This window comes from Pan paniscus, chromosome 10 (genome assembly GCF_029289425.2).
Source record: "Pan paniscus chromosome 10, NHGRI_mPanPan1-v2.0_pri, whole genome shotgun sequence".
Lineage (NCBI taxonomy): Eukaryota > Metazoa > Chordata > Mammalia > Primates > Hominidae > Pan > Pan paniscus.
In genome coordinates, this window is record NC_073259.2 from 103,198,835 (window position 1) to 103,220,427 (window position 21,593).

The 21,593-nt window shown below is 41.8% G+C and overlaps 1 protein-coding gene and 1 pseudogene across 1 annotated transcript in view; one reads left to right on the plus strand and one right to left on the minus strand.

Annotated features, from left to right (window-relative positions):
- FGD6 (FYVE, RhoGEF and PH domain containing 6) overlaps positions 1-21,593 on the minus strand; it is a 140,040-nt gene that overhangs the window by 48,350 nt on the left and 70,097 nt on the right. The window contains exons 6-8 of the mRNA XM_003808259.6: positions 16,324-16,475; positions 12,439-12,595; positions 9,651-9,738 (exon numbers count right to left, since the gene is read on the minus strand). Coding sequence (XP_003808307.1) covers positions 9,651-9,738; positions 12,439-12,595; positions 16,324-16,475 — 397 coding nt within the window. The remainder of the gene's footprint in view (positions 1-9,650; positions 9,739-12,438; positions 12,596-16,323; positions 16,476-21,593) is intronic.
- On the plus strand, positions 677-3,290 carry LOC103784384 (large ribosomal subunit protein eL14-like; annotated as a pseudogene).

The following is a 21,593-nucleotide window of genomic DNA, read 5'->3' on the forward strand; positions in this document are numbered from 1 at the left end:
TTTTCCCTTTAATCTTATGTAGTTTATTCAGCACTTAAAAAAAATTATTCTGAGAAGGGCTCATAGGCTATATCAGACTGCCAGAAGAATCTAGGCACAAAAAAATTTAAGAACTCCTGTTCTACAGAGAAACTAAGATTACATTTAAAAGCTCTAAGCTAATAAAATAGGTGGATGAAATGTGCTACCCTTGATCTTAGCCAAAAGGCCGAGAAGCGATGATGAAATGTGCTTGTCTTATATACCCTAAACACTTTCCATAGCATTAAAATATTTCATGGATGGCTAGGTGTAGTGGCTCATGCCTATAATTCCAGCACTTTAGGAGGCTGAGGTGGAAGGATCCCCTGAACCCAGGAATTCAAGATGAGCCTGGGCAACATAGTGAGATCCCATGTCTACAAAAAAATAGAAAAAATTAGCCGGGTATGGTGGTGCATGCCTGTAGCCACAGCTACTTGGTAGGCTGAAGTGGGAGGATCTCTTGAGTCTGGAAGGTTGAAGCTGCAGTAAGCCATGATCCTGCCACCATACTCTAACCTGGGAAACAGAGCAAGACCATGTCTCAATAAATAAATAAATATTTATATTTTGTGGATACCTGGATACAATTTATTCAATACTATCTCTCAAAATACCTTTTTCACAACTACAATTAAAAATGAATTCCTTCTCAACGACTGCCGCCAATATGGTGTTCAGGCACTTCATGGAGGTTGGCTGGGCAACCTACGTCGCCTTTGGACCTCATCTGGAAAATTCATTGTGATCATAGATGTTATTGATCAGAACAGGGCTTTGGTTGGTGGACCTTGCGCTAAAGTGAGGAGACAGGCCATGCCTTTCAAGTACATGCAGCTCACTGATTTCATTCTCAAGTTTCCATACAGTGCCCACCAGAAGTATGTCCCACAAGCCTGGCAGAAGGTAGACATCAATACAAAATGGGCAGCCACACAATGGGCCAGGAAGATTGAAGCCAGAGAAAGGAAAGCCAAGATGACAGATTCTGATCATTTTAAAGTTAGGAAGGCAAAGAAAATGAGGGACAGAATAATCAAGAATGAAGTTAAGAAGCTTCAAAAGGCAGCTCTCCTGAAAGCTTCTCCCAAAAAAGCACCTGTTGCTAAGGGTGCTGCTGCAGCTGCTGCTAAATTTCCAGCAAAAAAGATGACCGCTGTGGGCAAGAAGGCTCCAGCCCAGAAGGTTCCTGCCCAGAAAGCCACAGACCAGAAGGCAGCACCTCCTCCAAAAGCTCAGAAGGGTCAAAAAGCTCCAGCCCAGAAAGCCCCTGCTCCAAAGGCATCTGGCAAGAAAGCATACGAGGCAACTATAAAAACAATAAAGGTTCTTTAAAAAAACAAACAAAAAACAAAGGCCAGTCACGGTGGCTCATGCCTGTAATCCCAGTACTGTGGGAGGCTGAGGCAGGTGGATCACTTGAGGTCAGGAGTTTGAGAACAGCCTGGCCAATATGGTGAAACCCTATCTCTACTAAAAATACAAAAAAATTAGCTGGGCATGGTGGTGCATGCCTGTAATCCCAGCTACTCAGGAGGCTGAGGCAAGAGAACTGCTTGAACCCGGGAGGTGGAGGTTGCAATGAGCCGAGATCGCACCACTGCACTCCAGCCTGGGCGACAGAGTAAGACTCAGTCTCGAAAAAGAAAAAGAAAAAAACAGAACAATAAAAATTAGCCAGACGTGGTAGTGGGCACCCATAACCCCAACTACTTGAGAGGCTTTGGTGGGAGAATTGCTTGAACCCAGGAGTCGGAAGTTGCAGTGAGCTGAGATCATACCGCTGCACTCCAGCTGGGGTGACAGGGTGAGACTTGGTCTCAAAAAAATAAAAAATAAAAAAAGAGGAATTGCAACAGAACAAGAACTGAGCAAATTACAACATGAATTCTGAATTCTGAGTTGCATTATCTTCCTAATTTACATGGTTGGAACTGCCTTATATCAGAGACCTTTGGGCTCGTCAGAAACTAGATAACTAGATTCCTTGGCTGGAGTGCAGGACAGCCCTATTTTTTTTTTTTTTTAAATCAAGTTCTGCCTTAGAGACAGTGTTAAAATAACTTTGATACAAACAATTAACCCTAGGTTTTAAAATAAACACTTGCTAAACAGAAGTTTTAAGTAAGGGTTTTTAAAAAAGAGTCATCTATTAGCGGCTGGGCGTGGTGGCTCACGCCTGTAATCCCAGCAGTTAGGGAGGCCGAGGTAGGTGGATCACGAGGTCAGGAGTTCGAGACCAGCCTGGCCAATATGGTGAAACCCCGTCTCTACTAAAAATACAAAAATTAGCTGGGCATGGTGGCACGTGCCTGTAGTCCCAGCTACTCGGGCGGTTGAGGCAGAAGAATCACTTGAACCCAGGAGGTGGAGGTTGTAGTGAGCCAAGATCGTGCCACTGCACTCCAACCTGGGCAACAGAGTTAGACTCCATCTCAAAAGAAAAAAAGTCATCTATTAATTTAATTGTGATCTTTTTTATATGTGCTTGTTAGCCTGTACATAGCTCAAATTTATAGCTTCAGAACACTATAACAGATGTTTTAAATATCTCATTTTCTACCAACATGAGAAATCCTAGATTTCTAAAACCTAGAGGCAGTTAATATCATCCTAAAGGCAAAGACAACGAGAAAAAGTAATATAATATGTTGTTAAAGTAGCCTTTTATATAACATAAATATTTTGAACAAGATCAAAGAAACCACCTGATCCACATTTAATCAAAGGACTATTTTTTTCTAACTACATAAGTGGAAAAGACTTATCAGAGGAATTTTAAAATTCCTGTATCTTATATTTTCTCTATCAGGATCCTTACTGATTTAACTTGTTTCAACACTAATGTAATAACCTTCCACAAATGAAAGGCTTTTTTCCGAAAAACAAATTATACAACATATAGCACAGGTAGATGGAAAAAAACTAAAAGGATATGTGATAGCCATCTCTGGATGGTAGAAGATGAAAAAAGACTTAGTTTTTTCATAATCCTTAAATATTTTTGTATGCACAAAAGATCCCTTCAAAGACAAAAAGTGGCCCTTACAAAAATAACACATCACCAGAATATACTTTCTCAAACTGAGTGAGTATCTTTTGTGACTGCTACTTGCACTAAAGTCTGCCTCTGACTTTATTTTTTTGAGATGGGGGTCCTGCTGTGTCGCCCAGGGTGAAGTACAGCAGGCACGATCATGGCTGATTGCAGCCTTGAACTCTTGGGCTCAAGTGATCATCCTGCCTCAGCTTCCTCAGTAGCTGGGATGAACGGTGTGTGCCACCACACCCAGCTAATTTTTAAATTTTTCTTTTGTAGAGACAGGGTCTCACTATGTTGACTAAGCAGGTTTCAAACTCCTGGGCTCAAGCGATCCTCCCAACTCGTGCTAGGATTACAGGCACGAGCCACCATGCCCAGCCCTGCCTCTGACTTCAAGGGGTTTACAATCTAGTGGAGAAGATAAGGCACAGATCCATGGTATAATTAAACAACTAAAAGATTCAGTCACAAGACAAAGGGCAAGAGCAATACAATTTTTAGGAATTGAGAAGGAGAAGGCTCAGTGGGGGCCTAAGTGATTGGGCATGACCTCAAAGAGGAAGACTGTAAGCCTCATCAGGGCAGGGGCCACCACTGTGTTGTCTGCCAGTGCATATGGGTGTCCAGCTCAGGGCCAACTTATATAAATATTTGTTGGTGGAGTAATTAATGGAGGAGAGAATCTGGTTTTGAAGGACAGCTTTCAGGAGACAGCAAAAAACCTACTATAGCTAGACTAAAGGAAAAGAAGGTTCAGGTAATTCTGGGTTATAAACTGGTCTTTATACTATTAATAAGTGGGTTTTCAACTTTTCTAATAAACAGAATGAAAGTGTGTCCTTGGAAGAGAAATTAGGCAGTAACTGTGCTAGGCTACATGGAGGGGTGATAAGAGGTAGCATGACCACCAGCAAGATATTGCTATAAAATGGCATGAGTTTAGAAGGGCCTGGCCTGGAGCCTAACAGAGAAATAGAAGGAGCAGAAACTAGAGGTGGAGGAAAATTTGCTGGCAGATCCTACAGGGAGGAAAGAGAAAACGGAAGGATTTCAGTCCTTTCCATAATTTTGTGACTGGATGACTGAAAGAATGCTTTTAAACATTTATTAATCCATCCGTCCATGCATCTATGCATCCATGCATCCATCCATCCATCCATCCATCCATCCATCCATCCATCCATCCAACCATCCATCCATCCATCCAACATTCATTGCTGCTACTGCATGGGGATTCTCAATCTTATAAAAAAGAGCAACTCTCCCTTTCCCTAATTACACCTGTCAGTTGACTGAGTCCCTAATGTGTTCCAGGATCTATGCCTGACACTGGGATAGGATAATAAAGATGGTCTCTACCCGGAAGAGATGAGAAAGAAGAAGATAAGGAAAAGTTAAGGCTGCTCTGATAACTAAAAGTTAAGAAAAAAGATAAGTCTGTTTTCTTCCCATTCTTCCCAACTTCAAACAGGATCCAGCCTGATAAACTGGCCTTGAGTAGCCAATACGAAAGTAAAATTTACAAGTTTTGTTTGTTTGTTTTTTTCTGAGACAGAGTCTTGCTCTGTCACCCAGGCTGGAGTGCAGTGGTACGATGTCAGCTCACTGCAACCTCCACCTCCCAGGTTCAAGTGATTCTCCTGCCTTAGCCTCCTGAGTAGCTGGGATTATAGGCGCATGCTACCACGCCCAGCTAATTTTTGTATTTTTTGTAGAGACAGGGTTTCACCATGTTGGCCAGGCTGGTCTCGAACTTCTGAGCTCAAGCAATCTGCCCACCTCAGCTTCCCAAAGTGTTGGGATTACAGGCGTGAGCCATCATGCCCAGCCAAAATTTAAAATATTTAGGCTTAAATTATATAAATCACTGATTTTGTTATACAACTATATGCATTCTTTTAGATCCGGTTTGAACTGATCTTAAAAAAATACTAACAAGAATGTAGGTTTAAGTGTTTTACTACAATGCAGGAAGAGATTGCCCAAATAGAATACCCTATAGAAACCCAAAGTAAGTCCAGAAAAGAAAACACTGGAAGACAATAGCATGGTTATTTGAACAGCAATGACAGACTGCTCTATCTGGGGATTTCCGCTGATCTTTTCTAAAAGGATTCCAGAAGAAACCATCTTATCTTATCATCTACGCATATCTCAGTGGGAGGCACAAACCTACTTACATTGAATCAGGCAGGACTCCTTCCCCTTCTCAGCCTGAAACTTAAAACAGCAAAGTTGCCAGGAGTTGCCTCAAATGAATGAAGTACCACTCCTGCCTGCTCTTGTATATGTTGTGCATTTGGAATCAATCCAAACTCCAAAATGGAAATAAAAGTACTTAACCTCACAAAGTTGTTGGAGGATTAAATCATTTGAGCTTTATTATCCAAAGTAATTAACATGTTTGAAAGATGCAAATTTAAGACTTAAAATCCAACTTTAAAAAATCTCAGACTGGGCCCAGTGGCTCAGGCCTGTGATGCCGACACTTTGGGAGGCCAAGGCAGGAGGATCACTTGACCCCAGGAGTTCGAGACCAGCCTGGGCAACATGGGGAAACCCTGTTTTTACATAAAATTAAAAAAAAAAAAATCTCAGTGCCTAGACAGCAGTACTTTCACAGCAACAGTAGATATATCTTGCAAAGTAAAGAGTAATCAGAACATCACAAAAATGAGTACTGGAAAATCAGAATTTTAAATAAAAATAAAAAGCATCAGTTAACAGGATGGATCACTTAAATACAAAAATAAAAATAAAAAAGCAAATCTTTAGTATTGACCTGCAAGGTTATAGGAATGTCCTTAGGATTATAGGAACATAGGTGCTTCAATTAAAGCTGTGTAGCCTTGGGAGGACATTTCACCTTTGTGCTTGTGCCTTTCTTTTTAGGAGAAGATATCATCTCTAATATAAATGTTGTCTCAATGTCATTCTTTGGACGAAAAACATTTTGGCTAAAGAGTTTTTTTTTTTTTTTTTTTTTGAGAGGGAGGTTGCTCTTCTTGGCTAGGCTAGAGTGCAATGGTGTGATCTCAGCTCACCACAACCTCTGCCTCTGGGGTTCAAACAATTCTGCCTCAGCCTCCCGAGTAGCTGGGATTATGGGCATGTGCCACCATGCCTGGCTAATTTTTGTATTTTTAGTAGAGATGGGGTTTCTCCATGTTGGTCAGGCTGGTCTCGAACTCCTGACCTCAGGTGATCCGCCAGCCTCAGCCTCCCAAAGTGTTGGGATTACAGGCGTGAGACACCACACCTGGTGAGATGTTTTAAACCTAGCTTAAAACCAATCTGAATTACTTCCTGAACAGCTTCAACATATCCAAAACTGACCCAGATATTTTGGAGGCCACTAAATTATAGATATAAGACACACTCCCTGAACTCAAGGTTGGAGAACTGAAGCAATCAGAGATGGCTACAAAGAGAATGGACTTCTGACCTGACTTCAGGTCAGGCTTAGGGGAAGGAAAGAATTTTAAACAATGGAAGAAAAGGCATAGGATGAAGAATACAAAGTCTACTACATTCTTTCTTTAATTTTAGTCCTGATTTCGTGGCCTTGAATAAGCCATTCATCACTTTTCCCCCTTCCCAAATCCACCAGTATCGAGGGCCTATTATATATAAGGTATTGTGCATCAATTAACGAATGGAAAAGCCGAGGTGGGCAGATCGTCTGAGGTCAGAAGTTTGAGACCAGGCTGGCCAACACAGCAAAACCATATCCCTACTAAAAATACAAAAATTAGCCAGGTATGGTGGCAGGCGCCTGTAATCCCAGCTACTTGGGAGGCTGAGGAGGGAGGATAACTTGAACCTGGTAGGCAGAGGTTGCAGTGAGCTGAGATTGTGCCACTGCACTACAGCCTGGGTAACAGGCAAGATTTCATCTCATAAATAAATAAATAAATAACAGAAAAGATTTCCCAATCTAAGATTAAGTAAGAGGTAGCTCAAACTAAAAATAACTCCAAGCTCACATGATGTTGGTATTATAAAACAAAATTCTTCTTTTTTTAAGAGACGGAATTCTCACTGTCACCCAGGCTGAAGTGCAGTAGCATGACCATGGCTCACTGTAGCCTCGAATTCCCGGGCTCAAGCAATCCTCCCGGCTCAGCCTCCTGAGTTGCTGGGTTACAGGCATAAGCCACTACACCTAGTTAAAATCTATTTTAGTAAAGAGAGTTTTTAAAAACCTGCTTTTGTCATTTCACACTTTCTCAATAAAAAAACAAACTAAGCATGAAACCTAAATTTAACATATGTAGACTTTTTACTACTTAGAACAGTCGTAGTGTGTAAAATAAAATAAATAATATGGCCGGGCACCGTGGCTCATGCTTGTAATCCCAGCACTTTGGGAGGCCAAGGCAGGCGGATCACAAGGTCAAGAGATCAAGACCATCCTGGCCAACATGTTGAAACCCCGTCTCTACTAAAAATACAAAAAATTAGCTGGGCGTGGTGGCACACGCCTGTAGTCCCAGCTACTCGGGAGGCTGAGGCAGGAGAATCTCTTGAATCCAGGAGGCGGAGGTTGCAGTGAGCTGAGGTTGCACCACTGCACTCCAGCCTGGCAACAGAGCAAGACTCCGTCTCAAATAAATAAATAAATAAATAAATAAATAAATAATATGTAAAAATTAATCTTTGCATTAAATTTTCAGATTCTTGCTCCATTCCTCTCCCATTTGAAACTATAGCTGTCTTTTGCCACTGAAAACAGTACTTCATTTGACAGCTATGGAAAGAGCCTATGCCATTCAATAGCTGGTTTATGAGAGCATTGAATTTATCTAGCAAAAACACAACATGTGTATCAGTACTTCCCTTTGTCCTGTGTATTCTAAATCTCTGCCAAAAGCAGAAGTAAGAAAGTACAGAGGGACAGGATATCCTTATTCAGTTGGCTTTATGTCATTCCAGACAGAAACCTAGTGCCTGATTCATCCTTAGAAATTTAAATTAAGGGCCAGTTGTGGTGGCTCACGCCTATAATCTCAGCACTTTGGGAGGCCAAGGTCGGCAGATCACTTGAGGTCAGGAGTTTGAGACCAACCTGGCCAACATAGTGAAACCCCGCCTCTACTAAAAATACAAAAATTAGCCAGGCATGGTGGTGCACACCTGTAATCCCAGCTACACAGGAGGCTGAGGCAGGAGAATCGCTTGAACCTGGGAGATGGAGGCTGCAGTGAGCCAAGATGGCGCCACTGCACTCCAGCCTGTCCTGGGGCTAAAAGGTAGGTCTTCCTCGTGAGCAGTCTGTCACTAGGCAAGCTTTGAAGTGCTGAAGCCTTTTCCCTAAAGAGAAATGAGGAAATCCTGGTTTTTCAGGATTCACCTATTATCTCCAATATAGCTCTTGGCTTAAGAGAGTGAAGTTAAGAAGAAAAGCATGGACACCATTTCTTAAGGAGAGTAACAGAAACCCAGTACCTCCAAATTTACTTATAGAACACACTGACTTTACGGTTGTGGCCACATTTTGATGTTCTTGTCCATTTTGATACAATTTTAATGCATATTATATATGCATATTAAGTCACTGTACATCCAATACAGTTCAGCAAATATTCCAGAGAACCTAGTAGTAGGTGTTGGGTAACTATGTTTGGTACTGAGACTACACTAGCCTTTTTGTGATGCCAAACCACTTAATTTCAATAAGCCTGTTATCTCATCTGTGAAGATAAAACTGATATTTGCAAGGCTATGGTGAGGATTTAAAGAGCCAGTGAATATAAAGGCCTGATTACAGCAAGTTCCTTCACTCAAACACAGTGTTTTTGCTTTTTTCTTTCCTTCTTTTTTCCTTACTAAACAGACATAGCTCTATAATCTTGAAGCTTACAGTCTAGTAGACGATAGACTATTATCATGATAAGGAAATAACTATCAGGATAAGAATACTACTATTACTAATAATAGTAAAAGCTAATACTTAATGTAGAACTTGTTATAATTAAAGCATTATTCCTGTTTTTTTTAGACAGGGGTCTATGTTTCCCAGGATAGTCTCAAACTCCTGGGCTCAAAGATCCTCCCGCCTCAGCCTCTTCAGTAGCTGGGACTACAGGCATGTCCACTGCACCCAGCTACGGTACTATTCTAAGCACTGTCCACATTTAGCTCATCAATCAAACCTTATAACAACCTTCTGAGGCAAGTAACTAGGGCTATGATAGTGCTATATAAATATGTGGGAGTGACCCTCTAAACTCCACTCTCGAGTAGTTGGGGAAAGTATCTTCTTGGAATTAATAATATTAGCCAGGTGAAATGATGCACGGGTATGGGCTTGGGATGGTCAAAGATGTTCTGAATTAAAAAGTAGCTACATGTATGAATGCCCTGAGGTGAAAATGCACACATGGATGGATGATCAAAGAACCGAAAGCCGTTCAGTTCAGGCAACGTATATGTGAAGTATATAAGCAATCTACAAATCCACATATTAGGCAACGTGGTGACTGGGGTGATATACAAAGAGAGGCACCCGAGTTTCATAAAGGCAAGAAGAGTTGGCTGATGGATAAACCAACTGGGTGGCTGGCAAAATGCTGGAGAAGCCCACCTGTCAGCAACAGCCTGTACTGGGGGATCCTCTGAACCGGCTTGAGCAGGTAGTGCTTGAGGGCCAGATTAGCACAGCGAGGGCTCATCTGAAAGGAGAAGGCATCTAAATTAACACAGTGTTTTCTAAGAAGCAGGGGACCCAGATTCAAGTGCTCAGGAAGCCAAACTTTAAACATCAAGCAACTCTGGAAGGAGATTCGTAGAGAGGCTCCCTTTTATTTTAAGGTACAGCTGTTAGATACACTGAGAGTGAACCCCAGCCAGACTGACCACCAACCTCCACCCTTTCCTGTAGGCAGTCCCTGAAACCATTTGCTCCTAGGAAAAACTTGTTAACAACCCTCTCAAAGAGCGTGGTAGCCACAGTCTGTGTCCTAGGCTAGTTAGAGCCCACCCTACTCAGCAGCTCCCACTTGTATTGATAAATACAAACAAATCCCAATGGACCAAGAAGGAAATGCATGGCCCCTAAAATAAGGCAGCGGAAATACAACTGCCAGGAATTGGATTCAAATGATAATCAGAGCCTTGTGGTCAATATAGTCAAAATAATGGTGGTGGCAGGGAGAACTGTAGAAAGTAAAGATAACCTGAAAAGCGGCCTTGCTAAGTATCCCTTCTTTAAGAAGTCTGAAGAATGTAAAAGTCTTTTGCAGATGAATGGCCTTATAAAAAGCCCCCAAATCACAGCATTTACAGGAACATTTGATTATGGAACCACATTTTGGCTTGACTACAAAGACATTTGGTTATCCCTTGAAACCTCTCTTCCTTAGTATGTACAACAGACATCTATCTCGGCCCATTCCTGAGCCTCACCCTCATTCTCCAACCTAAGAGTTTACTGTGAGGTGGCATCAAAAAGGCCAAGTGAAAATGTCCCTGCATCCTAAGAACTACAAAAAAAAGTCATGCTTCTAACATAGCGTAAATTGGTTGATAAGTTTTGTTAGATTTACTCAGACTTTTATCATTTTCTAAATATGTACCACCACTATCTGGTACACAGAGTGATTATGAAATTATAATGATAATGCATGTTAAGAAAGTATCTTTCATCCAAGCATCATTAACCCAGATTACTAATTCTCCTGGCCTTATGGCTCCCCGTTTTCTTTTGTTAACAAGGTAACACAACTCACTGGACTCTTACCAAAACCTGGGTCAATCATCAGTTGCCACAATTACATTGCACTTTGTTTTTTGATAGCACAAAGACAACAGAGGAGAGGAAAAGAAGAAAAAATTACAGATGACTTTAAAATTTAATTATTTGTCTATTGCACAAATCAGAAATCAGCAATACCATACTATTTTAAAAACTTTTCATTTCGGCCGGGTGAGGTGGCTCACTCTTGTAATCCCAGCCAGCACTTTGAGAGGCCAAGGTGGGTGGATCATGAGATCAGGAGTTCGAGACCAGCCTGGCCAACACAGTGAAACCCTGTCTCTACTAAAAATACAAAAATCAGCTGGGCATGGTGGCACATGCCTGAAATCCCAGCTACTCGGGAGGCTGAGGCAGGAAAATCACGTGAACCTTGGAGGCAGAGGTTGCAGTGAGCCGAGATCACACCACTGCACTCCAGCCTGGGCGACAGAGCTAGACTCCATCTCAAAAAACAAAACAAAAACAAAAACAAACAAACAAACAAAAACCCTTTTCACTTCTAGTTTTGTGTGACTGGAATTCACCGATCTTTTAAGCTTCAAAACAGAGAAATAAGTACTAAAATACAGTACGCAAATTTTACTCCAAATTGATGGAGGGGACTTGTGATTTTATCTCTAATTAAATCAGGGTTCCACCCTCACAGCTCTGAGTTAAAAGTCAAAGCTTTGGCTGACACATGCTCTGAACAGGTTATTACTTTTTCTTAACTTTGGCACCAAAACCATGTTATTTATTTACCTAAAAGGAAACATAAATTCTATTTCCCATCCATCATTGTAAGTTAATTGTTAGGATAAAAGAAGAAGTTAAATTAAAAGTTAAGACATGTTCCTTAATCAAGTTCATTGAGTCAGAAAGCAGAATGGTGGTTGCCAAGGGCTGGGAGGGAAGAGAGAATAGAGTTAATGTTTAATGCCTATAGAGCTTCAGTTTTGCAAGTTGAAAAGAGTTCTGGGGATCTGGTTGCACAAGAATGTCAACGTACTTAACATTACTGAACTATAAACTTGAAAACTGTTAAAATGCTAAGTTTGTGTTGTATGTATTTTACCACAGTTTAAAAAGTCCCATCAAAATATTCTTTCCAGCTAGGCACAGTGGCTCACGCCTGTAATCCCAGCACTTTGGGAGGCCGAGCAGGGTGGATCACCTGAGGTCAGGAATTCGAGACCAGCCTGGCCAATGTGGTGAAACCCCATCTCCACTAAAAATACAAAAAATTAGCCAGGTGTGGTGGCATGTGCTTGTAATCCCAACTACTGGGGAAGCTGAGGCAGGAGAATCACTTGAACCCAGGAGGCGGAGGTTGCAGTGAGCCAATCTACGTGCGAATGTACTCCAGCCTGGGCAACAGAGCAAGACTCTGTCTCAAAAAAAAAATTCTTTCCAAGTCAAAATATTCCCATGTGCAATAACAGATTTTCAAAATTAAGTCATGTACATTCTTGAGTTCTCACCATTTAAATTGTTCAATTCCATATTTGATTTTGAAGGGATTACTTTTTAACTTTTTCTTTGTTTGCAAGCTTTGTTTTCAATGACTGCAACTTGTTATTAAAGCTTCAACAACAAAAAGAAAGAGAAGTGTTCAACATTAGATAGTAGCAAATACCTCAAATTCTCTAACAACAGCAGCAAAACCTGGATTTTTCTTGCACTGTTCATCCAGCAAGGCTATATTCTTATCAAATTCTTTGATGTATGTGGAATACATTTTTAGATATGGTCCCTTCTTTACAAAGATATCAGCAATTCTTTGTTGTTCAGTCCTATGGATAGAGAAGAGATACACAAAAAAATATAAAGAGAGAGTGATGAACATATGCAATGATACGCAGAGTCCACATCTAAGCCGCCAACTTATCTTTTTTTCTCTTCTTGTAAGACATACCTCAAAATGCCTACTTTTCACCATTTCCACTGCCACCATCCCATCTTGCCTGGACTCTAACTGGTCTCCCTGCTTCCATTCTTGCCCTCTCCAAACCATTCTTCAACACAAGGAGAGAGTCTTAAAAAATGTTTACCATGGCTGGGTGCAGTGGCTCATACCTGTAATCCCAGCACTTTGGGAGCCGAGGTGGGCAGATCACCAGAGGTTAGGAGCTCAAGACCAGCCTGACCAACATGGAGAAACCCAGTCTCTACCAAAAATACAAAATTAGTCGGGCATGGTGGTGCATGCCTGTAATCCCAGCTACTTGGGAGGCCGAGACAGGAGAATTGTTTGAACCCGGGAGGGGGAGGTTGCAGTGAGCCGAGATTGTGCCACTGCACTCCAGTCTGGGCAACAGAGCAAGATTCTGTCTCAAAAATAAATAAATAAATAAATAAATAAATAAATAAATAAATAAATAACTCCTTGGACGGGCACGGTGGCTCACGCCTGTAATCCCAGCATTTTGGGAGGCCGAGACGGGCAGATTACTTCTGATCAGGAGTTTGAGACCAGCCTGGCCAACATGGTAAAACCCTGCCTCTACTAAAAATACAAATATTAGCTGGGCATGGTGGCAGGCGCCTGTAATCCTAGGTACTTGGGAGGCTGAGGCAGGAGAATCGCTTGAACCTGGTAGGTAGAGGTTGCAGCGAGCCGAGATTGTGCCCACTGCACTCCAGCCTAGGCGACACAGTGAGACAATGTCTCAAAAAAAAAAAGAAAAAAAAAAAACAAACTCCTTACCTGGCATACAAAGGCCTGCCCTTTCTGACCCCTGTCACACTTCTCTTCCTCTTCCCCATTTCTCTCCCACCACACTGGCCTTCTTTATCTTCTTTGGAGACATGGAATTCATTTCCACTATGCAGACTTCCACTAATGGTTCTACATGCCTGGAAATATAGAACCCTGGCTGGCTCCTCCTTTCCTTTCAGATATCACTGTAAATATGCCACCTTCACAGAGGGCTTTCCCTGACCACTCAAGCTTCATTTGCTACCACAGCGTCCTATTTCAGGTCTCTGCAACTCAGAAACTGCTTCTGGTAGTTTTCTTGTCTATTTATCTGGTCCTTCCCCTATTAAATGTCTGCTCCATGAAAGCAGGATGTCTGTTTTGTGCACTGTGATATCCTCTGCATACTTAGAGCACAGACTAGCACATAGTAGATATGCAAACCTTCTTGAATGTGAAAATAAAATATTTCATCAATTGTTGTTAAAAGCCAATGGAAAAATGTTATTTCAGAAAGTCAACTAACACCAAAGAATATGTATTGACTTGAACCCTAAGAGAAAAATATTTTAATAAATAGAAAATTAGGCTAGGTGCAGTGGCTCATGCCTGTAATCCTAGCACTTTGGGAGGCGGAGGCGAGAGGATCACTTGAGCCCAGGAGCACAAGACCAGCCAAGGAAACACAGGGCAACCTGTCTCTACAAAAAATTTAAAAAATTAGCCAGGCGTGGTGGGGCACACCTGCAGTCCCAGCTACTTGGGTGGGTGAGGTGGAAGGATCACTTAAGCCTGGGGAAGTCAAGGCTGCAGTGAGCCATGGTCACACCACTGAACTCTGGCCTGGGCAAGAGGTGAAAATCTGTCTCAAAAAAAAAAAAAAAAATCGGAAGCAAATAAGCCCCAATTTTTTTTTTTTTAACTTAAGAAAAAAAAAAAAGATTTGTTTTTTAGTAGAGACAAGGTTTCACCATGTTGGCCAGGCTGGTCTCAAACTCCTGACCTCAGCTTATCTGCCTGTCTCGGCCTCCCAAAATACTGGGATTAAAGGTGTGAGCCACAGCGCCCAGCCAGTTATATTTTATTTCTATCATGACTTTTTTTTTTTTTTTTAAAGGAGTCTCGCTCTGTCACCCAGAATGGAGTGCAGTGGCACAATCTCGGCTCACTGCAGCCTCCGCCTCCCAGTTCAGCCTCCCGAGTAGTTGGGATTACAGGCATCTGCCATCATGTCTGGCTAATTTTTGTAAGTTTACTAGAGACGAGGTTTTGCCATGTTGGCTAGGCTGGTCTCGAGCTCCTGACCTCAAGTGACCCACCCGCCTCAGCCTCCCAAAGTGCTGGGATTACAGGCATGAGCCACCGTGCTCGGCCTATCATGACCTTTAAAGACTACATTTTAGTCATTTCTCAGTCCTAAATTGTGTGTTATTTTATACTTAGGCTACGGCTATGTATTAATTGCTTATCTGCCATATTTACCCAACATATAGAGGCAAGATATTTCCAAAACAAGCAGAGGTATTTTTCTGGTTTATATATAAAGAAAGCTTAGAGAAATTTTGAACATGAAAGTAGGTGATACTATTTTCTTATTCTAATCATGTTGTGTTCCCCATGGTTTTCAACAGTAAATTCAATCCTCCTACACCAATCTTTCTACATTATTTCCACAGAAGTCACCAAGCCTCTGCATACTTATTTTCTTCAGCCTAGTGGAAGTAGCTTCCAATACCAACCTTTTGGTATTCTTTTCCTATTCTTAAATCTACAGCTTCTACAAGCATGTCATACATATATAAATTTGCCTTTCTTTGGGAGGCCAAGGCGGATCACCTGAGGTCAGGAGTTAGAGACCATCCTGACCAATATGATGAAACCCCGCCTCTACTAAAAATACAAAAATTAGCCAGGCATGGTGGCATGCGCCTGTAATCCCAGCTACGCAGGAGGCTGAGACAGAAGAATCACTTGAACCTGGGAGGCAGAGGTTGTAGTGAGCTGCGATCGTGCCATTGCACTCCAGCCTGGGCAACAAGAGTGAAACTCCATCTCAAAAGAAAAAAAAATTGCTTTTCCAAAATAACCATCCTATTATTTCAGTGAACGGCCTCTTTTTCAAAACTGGAAAGGGAGTTTCATGACCTGCAGCTCCAGAAGGTAAATAAAACATTTAGAAACTATTCTAATGTGAATATAGCATATAGCATCTATCTACACTGAATCTCAAAAATCTTGATTGCCCAAGTTCACCTATAGAAATTTAAATCGGCTGCATCTTGCTTCTGAGGCAGGATTACGAAAGATTTGTTTAAAATAATAGTATTGAGCTTGGTGTGCCAAGGTTGTGAATTTTGGGCCATTGAAAATAATCAATCTGGTCAGGCATGGTGGCTCACACCTGTAATCCCAGCACTTTAGGCCGAGGCAGGCAGATCACCTGAGGTCAGGAGTTCGAGACCAGCCTGGCCAACACAGTGAAACCTCATCTCTACTAAAAATACAAAAAATTAGAAAGGCGTGGTGGCACGCGCCTATAATCCCAGCTACTCGGGAGGCTGAGGCAGAAGAAACGCTGGAACCCGGGAGGCAGAGGTTGCAGTGAGCCGAGATTGTGCCACTGCACACCAGCCTGGGTGACAGAATGAGAATCTATCTCAAAAACAAAAAACAAACAAAACAAAATCAATCTAGGATAACTGCAAAGACAATATATTCAAACAACTCAATGTAATGAAAATATATCTCTGTCACATGTGGGGCCCTTATGGCTTCATCTAAAATTGGAAACACTAGGAAAATCTGAAAACAGTCCATTTTTACCAGTGCAACATTCTTTCCTCCAGTTCCTTCAAGAGATCCCGGTTGAGCTCATACAGCTGAGGCAAGTAGTATAGGATCTGATTTAGAATCCGGTCCTCAATCACTGGTTTCCCAAGTTGCCTGGAAGCATGAGCTACTGCATCCCGGAAATCCTATTACAGTCCAGAGCAGGAAAAACAATACACACAATGTAACTTGATAACAAGCTTTTATCCTCAGTCCCCCTCCTCCCTAAAATGATACAGATTGCACAGCTGTATTTCTCATGCAGAATTACAAATCTAAAGTACCCCCTTCCTCCTACCCCACTCACCTAGATAGGAAATTAAAAATAAAAAATAGTGGCTGAGATGATTATTTGATTTTCAAACATACTATATGATATTTATCTTAAACCTTTTAGTTTGATCTCTAAACTTAGCAATTATACTAAGCGAGTGTCTGGAAATTGTAATGCAATTCTAAATAGTCTTTAGAATTATTCCAATACCATCAATATAAACACAATCCATTTATTTTAAAAGTTCCCAGGAGATCTTAGCTAATTTTATTCTGGATTTAAGAGTCTCACTGTCCACTTTCAGTCATCATTTCCCAACAACTGGAGCATCCTAGGTGAGGCATGTGGAGAGAGGCACGTGTTGTGGGTCTCCCTCTGTCGTCCAGGATGGAGCGCAGTGGCCCAATCTCAGCTCATGGCAACTTCCCGAGTGAGTAGCTGGGACTATAGGCGCGTGCCACCATGCCAGGCTCATTTTTGTATTTTTTTTTTTTTTTTGAGATGGAGTCTCGCACTGTCACCCACACTAGAGTACAGTGGCGCGATCTTGGCTCACTGCAACCTCCGCCTCCTGGGTTCAAGCTATTCTCCTGCCTCAGCCTCCCGAGTAGCTGGGATTACAGGTGCCCACCACCACACCCAGCTGATTTTTTGTATGTTTTTAGTAGAGACGGCGTTTCACCATGTTGGCCAGGCTGGTCTCGAATTCCTGACCTTCTGATTCGCCTGCCTCAGCCTCCCAAAGTGCTGGGATTACAAGTGTGACCCACTGCACCCAGCCCATTTTTCTATTTTTTGTAGAGACAAGGTTTCACCTTGTTGCCCAGGCTGGTCTTGAACTCCTGAGCTCAAGAAATCCTCCCACTAGGGCCTCCCAAAGTGCTGTGATTATAGGCATGAGCCACCGTGCCTGGCAGGCACATGCTTGATAATCAGAATCCTGGATCCAAGCCCTTGCTCCTTATTTACTGTGTTTCCTTAGGCCAGCCTGATTTCCCTCATCTGCTAAATGAGTATAATACTAGTTATGAGACTTTAATTAGATATTGCACATAAAACTTTTTTTGCAATGCAGTTGGCACACAGAATGAAACATTTTAACTCTGGACCTGAAATTCTCCCCTCCCTCTTGTCAACCTCTCAATAAATTCACCAGGGTTTACACTTTTCACAAATAAGAATCTTTCTCTTCACCTATTATTTTTCATTTACTGTTCTCTAGACTATCTGTACCATGTTTTAATATAGGTCAATATCACCGCACCCTATTACTCCAGAGCACTTGGAAAGGGTGGGGTAGGAGATAAGTATTTGCCTAGATTTCACTGTCCCCTAAGGGTGGGCCTCAAGATATAAGTAAAACAGAGTGAAATCTGTTCCACAGTCCTGAGGATTCAAAAACAAAGATTTTTTCCTTTTTAGAAACAGCAGTTTTAATTAAAATCTGAAAGCAAAGTTTGGGTAAATGACTAATAGGCCTTATCTTCCCTTACCTTTATTTCCAACTGCTTTCCCTTCAGGGATTTACCGGGCAAATGAAATCAACCAAAAAAGATACTGTTCCTTCCAATGATCCTTTCAACACCTGCCCCTAACATACATATATTAACCATGAGGTGTTTTTGTTTTTGTTTTTGTTTTTGTTTTTGTTTTAACTCTGGACAACCAAAAACCTCACAGATAACTTAAAGTATATGAAAGGATTCTTTTTCTAAAGGATGGCTATTTTGAAGAAGTCCAATCCTCTTATGCTTAATCAATGCTAAAAAACCTTTCACTTAGGACTCAGTACCTGGGACTAAGTTTATTGATCCCACAGTCACATTAGCCCAAAGGAGCCAACTACTCACACCAGTAACTAAAGGACTAACTTGTATACCTAATTACTATCACATAAAATAAGAGCATTTAATTCTCATAGTATTATAAGCTCTAATCCAGAAAACCACTCAGAACATCTCCAGAAACCAAATGGATATCAGCCAAATTTCACCTCCCAACAGCTTGCTTCAATCAGCACTCACATTTACTAGAGAAAATAGAGCCACTTAACACTTTTGAAAATCATTAGGCTGTCTGCTATCATGCAGGGCTATAGAATACATTTATACATCATGAATAATGTATTCAAAGCAGAATAGTTAAACATCCTCTATGGTTATCTTTTTTGCTTTTGTTTTGACCAGTTTAGTGATTAATATAATCTGGATGCAAGATTTCCTTGCTCGGCAAAGCAATAAGCGCCACCCTTTCTTCTGGTGGAGTAAGTAATGGCTATATTTGTCTCCTGGCAGCAGGATAACTTTTGTTTCCCAGTTGGAAGGTATTTCCTCTGCCATGACAGTGACAGTGATGTTAGCTGCTAAGTAACTTAAGGACCCGGTTTGACACAGCTTTTGCCAGACCCTGCATTCCATATGTCTGCCACCATTGCCAAAAAGGGAACTTGTTTATTTAAGACACATTTAACAGAGACCAGCCAAATACAAACTGAACTGACCAGTGAGATGGCTGCCTCTAAATGGAGGCCCTTGTCACACACCAGGCAAAACTCTGCTTTTCCCAGTACTACTGGATGTTTTCAGGCAGCTCGGAATGGACTGATGGCCCACAATGTTTTCTTTTAAATTAAAAGCAGTATGTCAGAATAAAATAGAAATTTAATAATTAAAATAGCAGAAGTACACTTAATAAAGGCTATAAGAATTTTGAGAGTATATATCCATGAAACCCACAGAGTTACTTTTTTTTTTTGAGACAGAGTTTCACTCTGGTTGCCCAGGCTGGAGTGCAATGGCGCGATCTCAGCTCACCACAACCTCCGCTTCCCGGGTTCAAGCAATTCTCCTGCCTCAGCCTCCTGAGTAGCTGGGATTACAGGCATGTGCCACCACACCTGGCTAATTTTGTATTTTTAGTAGAGACAGGGTTTCTCCATGTTGGTCAGGCTGGGCTTGAACTCCCAACCTCAGGTGATTCGCCTGCCTCGGCCTCCCAAAGTGCTGGGATTATAGGCATGAGCCACGGCGCCCAGCTTACTTTTTTTTTTGAGAAAGAGTTTCGCTCTTGTTGCCCAGGCTGGAGTGCAGTGGTGCAATCTCAGCTCACTGCAACCTCTGACTCCCAGGTTCAAGCCATTCTCTTGCCTCATCTCCTGAGTAGCTGGGATTATAGGTGTGTGCCACATTTGGCTAACTTTTTGTATTTTTAGTAGAGATGGGGTTTCACCATGTTGGCCAGACTGGTTTTGAACTCCTGGCCTCAAGTGATCTTCCTGTCTCAGCTTCCCAAAGTGTTGGGATTACAGGCGTGAGCCATTGTGTCCAACCAGAGAATTACATATTCTAAGTAAGCACTCGGCAAAGATTCTGTACTGGTCAGGTTCCTGAATCTTTTCTTAGGCCCATCTGTGCACTTTCTTGTAAAATCCAGTTTTAGCAAGAACCTCCCACCCTTGATATTGTTCGGGTTCTTCATCCTCTACCATTGCCCAGGTGATGTATGATCACCCTGGCTGGTCCGTCTTCAGCAAGAATCCTCTTAAGTTGGTTTAGCCAGAATCTCCCCTGCTCCTGAAGTTTCTTGTTAGTAATTTTCCATCCACTAACGCCCACTTTGCTCCTCCTTGGCTATAAATTCCCATTTGCCCGTAATATATTTGGAGTTGAGCCCAATCTCTCTCCACTACTGCAAAATCCCATTGCAGTGGTCCCTATGTCTGTTGTTTTTTGTTTTTGAGATGGAGTTTTGCTCTGTCGTCCAGGCTGGAGTGTGGTATGATCTCGGCTCACTGTAACCTCTGCCTCTTCGGTTCAAGCGATTCTACTGCCTCAGCCTCTCGAGTAGCTGAGATTACAGGCATATGCCACCATGCCCAGCTAATCTTTGTATTTTTAGTAGATATGGGGTTTCACCAGGTTGGCCAGACTGGTCTCGAACTCCTGACCTCAAGTGAACCACCCACCTTGGCCTCCCAAAGTGCTGGGATTATAGGCATGAGCCACTGCGCCAGGCCCCCTATGCCATTATGATAGTCCTGAATAAACCCTGCCATACTGTGCTTTTGCTTCAACAAGTGTCATTGAATAATTGGACTCCACTCCCAATTTTGGCCTCCATAACCACATGCAGCAGCCCTGGCCCCAGTCTCATTCCCTCACCTCTTGGGCCACCATTTCCTGACAGCTGTGTGCTACAGCCCCAATGCCAGATGTAACTAATTCACACAGGAACCACACGCAGAATCTTTAACTTCTCAGCTCTTCATGAACCTCAGCCATTGCCAAAACTGGTGCCACTGGGAGGAGGTGACATCTTTTTTTTATAAAAGGATTATTACAACATATGTCTGGTTATTTTTCTAAATGTTAACAACCAGGATAATTTGGGAAAGTGTGATGACACTTAAAAGCCAGAGGCAAAGCTATTTTGAGGCAGAAGAATCTAAATTCACTAACACCTCCTTGCATCGGTGAGGATGCAAGACAGCAGGATTAGCTCTTCAAAAGTTAGATCCAGAGTTTAATTTTTCACACTGGAAAAGCTGGGTAAATAAAATATTAAAATAGTGGGGGGAGGAGTTAAGAGTGTGAAAATGTTAGTTAGCTATAGAGTTTGTTAGCATCAAGTACCTAGACTTCATCCTTACAACAAAACCTACCAAAGATTCTGCATGCAAAATTGAACCACCTACACTGTAGTTTCTGGTCATAATAACCAAATGCTTGTTTAATGTGGAATTTGTAGAGCTAGAAATGGGCCTCTGAATTATGAAGCATATGATAATATTATTCTTACTAATTCCCCAAAACCTACAAATCAGAATCAGATTAACTTTAAGTTGATCTTTAATTCTTTTGAGATATTAACATACCAGCTTTGCCAGCTCGAATCACTTAGGGAAGACCTAAGCAAAAAATCGATGCAAATAAAATCAAGTATGAGCATCTGAGGCAATGAAGCACAAAACAGATGGCCTTGTTCATGGGGT